This window comes from Argentina anserina, chromosome 6, assembly GCF_933775445.1.
Source record: "Argentina anserina chromosome 6, drPotAnse1.1, whole genome shotgun sequence".
NCBI lineage: Eukaryota > Viridiplantae > Streptophyta > Magnoliopsida > Rosales > Rosaceae > Argentina > Argentina anserina.
In genome coordinates this window covers 10,735,568-10,743,210 of record NC_065877.1, presented here as the reverse complement: position 1 = coordinate 10,743,210, position 7,643 = coordinate 10,735,568, and the positions used below count along the sequence as shown (strand labels likewise).

At 43.0% G+C, this 7,643-nt stretch overlaps 1 protein-coding gene across 1 annotated transcript; it reads left to right on the top strand.

The window, feature by feature from the left end:
* The first annotated feature begins 4,539 nt into the window (after positions 1 to 4,539).
* LOC126796852 (uncharacterized) lies at positions 4,540 to 6,261 on the top strand. The gene has a single exon (XM_050523573.1). The coding sequence runs from the start codon at positions 4,540 to 4,542 to the stop codon at positions 6,259 to 6,261; it is 1,722 nt and encodes a 573-aa protein (XP_050379530.1).
* Positions 6,262 to 7,643: the final 1,382 nt, after the last annotated feature.

Here is a 7,643-nt window from a genome sequence, read left to right as displayed (position 1 = left end):
AATGAAATATTTAATTAAAATTTTCATTAAAACTCATTTATAAGGAAATAAGATGCAATTTAAAAGGAAATTAGTTTTTTATTGATGGGAATGGAAATAGAATGCAACCTCTGGATAAGTAATTCATTTCCGGTTTTAAGAGGGAGTCAATTTTCAGTCAAATCACATTGGTTATTTCCATTCCAATATTCAATTACAATCAAACAACACTTAAGCATCAAACAGTGGGAGGAAAATCTATCTCCCAACAACGGGAAACATAGAACTTTGACCCACATTGGCGAGCGTATTGGCAACGAAGTTGGCTTCTCTCAAAACATGGAGGAAGAAAATATCTTCAAAATCAGCAGCAAGTCGCTTGATATCTTGGACAACTGTAAGTAATCTTCAAGGGGTGGTGAAGGTATTTTTGATACAATTGATGATCAAAGAAGAATCATCTTTCAACCAACACTTTTTTCGCATAGTTGAGTTCTTTTGCTTTGAGAAGGGCATCTCTAGGGGCAGTTGCTTCAGCCACTGGAACGTTAGCTTTCCCAATCTTCCTAGCACAAGCAACTATTGGACATCCCATGGTGTGTCTCAAAATGAAGCCTGTAGCTGCATCAGCTGTGTGTTGAATGACTAATTCGTCAAAGTTGATTTTAATATAATCTGGTGGTGGAAGTTCCCATTTGATTTGGTTTTGTATCCTTTTGAGGATGACTCAGGCTTAATATTGGCATTACAAGTAGTGATAGATCTATGATTCGAAGTTTGGCCGAAGGGCAAAAAAAAATTTGTCAATACAAGTATATAACAATGCAAACTTTTGGCATCAATGAGTCTTTTAAAAATAAATTAAGTGTTCATGATTATAGAAGAATAATTTTAAAATTAATGACAAATTAAAATACCGAATAAATATTTTTCTCAAATTAATTAGATTGAAACTTAATCACTCATATTTATAATTTTAGATTTAATATGTAGAGTAGTAGGAAGATTAGAAGAGTTGTAATTAAAGATTTTTAATGTTTTAAAGAAAAAAAATACTTTCATGTAGAAAAAATGTATACTAAAAGTCTAATTTTACACATATATATAATATATATTTACTTTTTTTGTTAACACTAATATAGGAAAAATTTTGGAGCCACAAATGTTGCATGGCCTTTAGCCCAGGCAAGGTTGCATGGCCTTCAGCCCAGGCAAGCCCTAGACTGGATCCGCCAGTGATTACAAGCATGAAATCTTGATGAAGTGGTGGAGTAATACGTTGCAGAAGCGACAACTGCATGAGGGGAGAAGGTTTCATTTCGAAAAATGAGATTATTGCGCTTTTGCCAAATTTGCCATTAAATTGTCAATATTTTTCCAAACTTACAAGATCAAAAGCACAAGTAGTGAATAAATCAAATAATTTCTGAGAGAGATCATCTGAGTTAACAATGTCATTGCACCGAGCCATATTTCAAACCTAAATTACTTCAGGGCACTTGCAAAATAAATGGGTGGGAGTTTCCTCCTCCATATTGCATAAAAGACATAGGTTATCATTAATAAAACCAAACATGGAAAGCCGATCCCTTGTCTTCAGTCTATTTTTCAACATAATCCAAGCAAAAATCTTAATTTTAGGGGCAATGTTAATGTGTCAAATTTTCTTCAATAAAGGTGTCATAGGATGAATTTGAGCATTCTCATTTTGATTCCAAGTGGCAGATTTAATAGTAAACATGTCATTGGGAGAAGGTCCCCATACGAAAGCATCCTGCTGAGGCACAGAAGGGATATGAATACCACAAATTTGGTCTATTAGGCTTACTTCAAGAAATTGCATAAGTTTTTTTTTTCTGTCCCAAGAACCATTATTAATGAAATCAGCTATTGTAGCATTCCAATCAATTTGAAGTAATTAAACATCGTCTAAAACAGTAGATAGAGGAGCAGGAAGCACCCAATTAAAAGTTCAAAAGGAAATTCATTTACCATCTCCCACAATCCATCTCATGTCTTTCTGAAGCAGTTCTCTAGAGTTTGGATTCCTTTTCCAAACAAAAGAGGTAGTTTTTTGGCCTGGAAAAAACTGGAGTTTTTGAGGTATTTTGTTGAAACTATTTTGACCCACTAACTATCTGAGTTAGTGACAATTTTCCAACCCAACTTTGCAATAGCTGCATTGTTAAAACAAGAAGCAGGTCTAATTCCCAAGCATTTAGGTGTACACACTTTGTCCCAAGCAACAGGGCCAGATTTTGAAGATCCCCAAAGAAAATTTCTAGATTACTTGTCAATGGCTTTAGTAATCTTAGAAGGGCATCTAAAGCATGACATAACATGATTAGGCATACTAGAAACATTTGTTTTAATCAGAGTTATTCTACTAGCTTTGGAAAGAGGACCTTTCTTCTGCAAGCTTGTTCCCTATTCTGCGTAAGAGTTCATTAGCATTTACAGGATATTTCCAAAAAACCACATGATGAACACCCAAATATTTTCCAATAGTAGAAATTAATTTTCTGACCAGAAGCACGAGAAAAAATATTAAGAATTTTTAAAACATTCATAGCAGCTTTAGAAGTAGCTTTGCAGAAAATTAGGCAATCATCGACGAACATTAAGTTTGAAACTGTGATGAAGCGTTTTAAGGTCATCAATAAAACCATATAGAAGATAGTATAGTGTAAGTAAGGGTATCATTATAGGCCGGGAATTGAGGGTACTCTGCAAGATAGAGCGTTAGTAAAAAAATTATTATTTACCGATATTAACATATTTACAGTGTAAGTAAGGGTATCGTTATAGGCCAGGGATTCCGGGCAAACCACATAGCGTTTGGTGGACACAAATTTTCAGCTTTTAGGAAAATCCAATTCTCCCCACAGCAGGATTTGAGAAGCAACTCTACGGTTGCTTTCCAAAGCCGATTCTGGAAAAACACTGAAGATGCTACAGTAGTCTTTTAATGAATTTTTCAAATTCCCAATGTTGTCCTCCTTCTAATCTAAATATCCACCGAACAGTTACACCCTACAAAGTCTACTCATTTTCTCCTTCTCATCCTCTCTGCCGTCAAATGGAATAGACGAAACCGATCTCATCACCAACACTCAAATCGGCCAAGTTCTCTTCAGACTTTAAAGGTAATATATGTCTCATGATTTTTTAATTCTTGTTTCCGGGTGTGAATTTGTGGTTTGAAGTTGTTGTCGTGAATTGAAGCATGGTCATTTAGATTTCTGAATTGGGTGGGAATCATTACTATTTGCTTAGATCAACTTCCCAGATCATGTACCTTTACCTCTCTTCTCCTTTGTATTTTTTCCTTTGTTTTCGATGCCTTTCCCAGTTTCCCTGCACATTTGTTACCTGTTGGCATAGGCTTATGCCCACCATAATCAGCACAACTATCAACGCACTAAGGCTAATAAATAGCCCAGCCTCGGAATACCAGCCGCACTAGTTGTGCGATGGGCCCCCCGTGACCCAAACTAACTACGGACGCGCCGTCACGTGCATCCCAAAGAAGACTCTAGAGAATACTTTAATTGGACTTTGTCCCACACCGGAAAATGAGAAAATGATCTACCTCAACTCAACAATAAAAGGTCTAACCCTTCACCTTGTAAGGTAAGTGTACTTAATTACCCACTGTTACTCTGCATAAATCATTACCAATCTGATTTGAGCATCGGAGAGTTGAAGACCACGCCACCGTGGTCTCCACTTTGACGACTTGTGCTACTTGTGACAGGAAAGGCACCAGAAGCACGACGTATCACATCAACAGAGAAGTGTAGTGTATTGCAACAGTACAATTCACTACGTTAACATTGGCGCCGTCTGTGGGAATCGCAACAAAAAGTTTCTGTAAAACACATGTAATATTTAGCGAAGCAACTACAATTCGACATTAGCACTCTCAATCCTACCCCCCCCATTCCGGCGGACGGTCATGTAGAAGACGTAACAGACCTCAGCCTCAACCACCCCTACCCTCTGCCAATGACCCTATCATCCTCACCCTACACCCGGAACAGTCGCTAGCACTAGCGATTCCTGATCCAGCGATCGCCGCAAGAATGGAAAACATGGCCAAAGACCTAGCCGAGTGCTAGCAGCGCGAAGCACTTGAACGCGAGAAGGCCGCGGCTTTGCAACCCGAGCTTGACAGGATGTGAGCGTAGCTTAAGCTGGCCGAACGCAGTCATCCACATGGCGAATCGCAGCGCGAAGATGAAAAGATGGAAACAAGTTAACCTGAGCATCAACTTGACCCCCTCCGAACTCGCCAGGAAGCGGCCACCATCACCACGGCGTATCCGCAACCGTGAAGAGGAAAGCACGAGCTTAACCTCCCACTCATGACCCCACACAATTGGCCACGGCACGGATCCCACACTGGCTCTGATATTGCAGCGGCTAACCGCAATAGAGCAGCGGGACGCCAGTCCGCGGTGCCAGCCAGTGTTCGCGGCCAGGCCAGCCCCCTTCACCATGCGAATAATGATTACTGTACGCCCTTCATAATCCAAAAGTCAGAAAATTACGCCATACATGGGCGAGGGCGACCTATTCCGGCACATAGATAACTTCAAAAAAGTTACTGCCAGTAGAGAATTCATCGACGCCACACTCTGCCACCTGTTTAGCGAAACACTAGACGGGGATGCTATGAACTGGTTCTTCGAACAGCCGGCGAACTCCATGGATTCTTTCGCGCGGTTGACAACGGCGTTCCTCAATCGGTTCATCCTCATGGCCGGAGGAGCACACACAACTGACGGTATATTTCAAATAAAGCAAGAAAGCAGGAAAACGTTGGGCGCCTTTATCATGCGATGGCAGACAGCTGCATCCAAATGCCGGAACCTAAACAAAACACTCGCCTTGGCCGCATTCAAGCAAGGACTGCGGTCGGAAAACTTCCTATTCCATATCAACATGGACCCTCGAATGCGCGACGCCACCTACGATGACATCATGACTGAGGTGGTGCGGTACACTCAGGCAGAATATGTCACATACGGGGAAAAGCGAACTCTGGTACCATTAGACAAAAGCACTGTGCTGCAGTCATCTGTACCTACAAACACAATCCCCTTACAACGCGAGTTCTTCCATGGCACAGAAAACTGCGACAAAGGAAGGAAAAGAGAGTGTCATCAGTCAAACCGCCATGACGAGCACAACCAAGATTTCCACAGAGGCCGAGATAAGAACAGGAGACTCGGCGACGAACATCGCGACAACAAAGATCCTCGCCAGGTTAACGCGATGGGTCGCCGCGGTAACCACACGCCACCAAGGGAAGAAACCCTAGAAGACTTCTTTCACAAACATCAGGGGACGTTGAGGAAGTCAGCAAGGCCACTACGCCCTCAAACCGAAGTGGGAACTGGTAAGTGGTGCAGGTTTCATGAAAATGGAAGCCACAACACGAATGATTGCAGAACCCTTCGCACACTGAGAGCAAACGACGACACAAGAGTTCGAGCAGCGCAGCCAAGGGTGCAACAGAACGTGGTTGCCGCAGAAGAAAACCTACACCGCATCAACGTAATTGAGGGCGGAGCCCCAATGACAAACATGTTCAATCGTGGAAAAAAGTGCTTCAGCCGTAGAAACCACCCAAGGCAAGTGTACGCTATCACAGGGGAAAACGCCAAAAGACAGAAGGAAGGATGGAAGCAGATCACCTTCACTGAAGAGGAGGAAATCGGCATCTCTTTACCCAATGACGACGCTTTCCTCACTGACGCGGTCTTGGGTGGACAGTGGGACGTAGGGAAGATGATGATCGATACAAGATCCGCAGTTAACGTCCAATTCAAGGGATGCTACGAGAAGATGGAGCGTAGTGGTAAAAAGTTAGTGCAGGACCACAAACCGTTGATCAACTTCTCTGGTGACATAACTCAACCTCTTGGCTCAGACTACATGATGGTACACATTAGGACTGCACCGTGCACAGTCTGCGTCAAAGCTGAGTTCATCGTAGTTGACACCTACAGTTCTTACAACGGGATCATCGGTCGGCCTATCCTCAACCGGATGCAAGCCTTCATCGCCAGATACATGATGCTCATCAAATTCCCAACTCCAAATGGGACAGGACAGGTCCGGGGTTCACAGTCTGTAGCGAAAGATTGCCAAACACGCGCAGTTAGACACACGCGCAAACAACACGAAATCTTGGCGGTACATGCTGTAACAAACTTGACCTACAAGGTCGTCGACGCGCGAGACGGCGAAATACCAAAAAGTAAGAACAAGTAAAAGGCTACGCCTTACGAAGCCAAAACTCCGGTGAATCCCGAATATTCCTTGAAAAGCATCACACCATTCCCGCACCACCTGAAGCGAAAGATCAAGGTCGACGCAACTCTTAGCCCCACAGTGGAGAGGGACCTAACAAGCTTCTTGGGAGAAAACATGGAAGTCTTTGCATGGTCCTACGAGGATATGCCCGGCATTTCGCCTGACATCATCATGCACGAGCTACACATCAAACCTTCCACATATCCAGTTAAACAAAAGCGTCGTAGCTTTGACGACGAGAAAAGTATGGAAAAACGCCAGGAGGTCGACAAATTGAAAGGCATGAAGTTCATTACGGAAGTCCAGTACCCTGAGTGGATTTCAAACTACGTCATGGTCCGTAAAGCCAATGCCTAATGGCGGACGTGTGTGGATTACAAGAACGTAAATAAGGCATGCCCTAAAGATAATTTCCCTTTACCCAGAATTGACCAATTAATCGACGCAACAACAGGTCATGAGTTGCTAAGCATGATGGATGCATACTCCGGGTATAATCAGATACGCATGAATCCCGCGGATCAGGAAGCTACAACCTTTGTTACTAACAGAGGCCTTTACTGTTATAATATCATGCCCTTCAGGTTAAAGAACGTCGGGGCTACGTATGTGCGTTGTGTCACGCAACTGTTTGATAAACACATCGGTCGCGAGATTGAGATATACATGGATGACATGTTGGCCAAGATAGTCAAGGCCGAAAACCACGTAGCCAGCCTTCGAACCATCTTCAACGTGCTCAAAAAATACAAGATGCGATTGAACCCGGAAAAATGTTTTTTCGGCGTGACAACAAGTAAGTTCTTAGGCTACATCGGCAGTCGACGTGGCATAGAGGCAAACCAAGAAAAGGTACAAGCCATTCTGAACATGGCGCAGCCGGTACTTAAGAAGAATGTGGAAGCCCTTCAAGGCAGACTCGTGGCGTTATCTCGATTCATTTCGAGGTTGACCGAAAAATGTGAACCATTCTTCAAACTCTTAAGACGCTCCAAGAGCAAGCTGATCAAATGGACACCCCATTGCCAAGAAGCCTTCCAGGGGATAAAAGACTACCTAGCCACGGTGCCATTATTGTCAACCCCGCAGCCAGGAGAACCACTGTACCTTTACCTCGCAGTATCTCAACCGCGGTTAGCAGTACCATAGTTCACCGAGATGGAACTAAAGGGTTGCCAGTCTTCTACGCGGGCAGAGCCATGAACAGTCCGGAGAGAAGATACCCAACATTGGAACAGTTAGCCCTTGCGCTTATTGTAGCAGCCAGACGACTATGCCACTACTTCCAAGCCCACAGATCCACGTACTTACAAATCAACCCCTAAAACAAGTAATGCAGA

Excerpts from the sequence above, each read along its gene's own strand:
- LOC126796852 (XM_050523573.1), top strand. The coding sequence starts at position 4,540 with ATGGGCGAGGGCGACCTATTCCGGCACATAGATAACTTCAAAAAAGTT.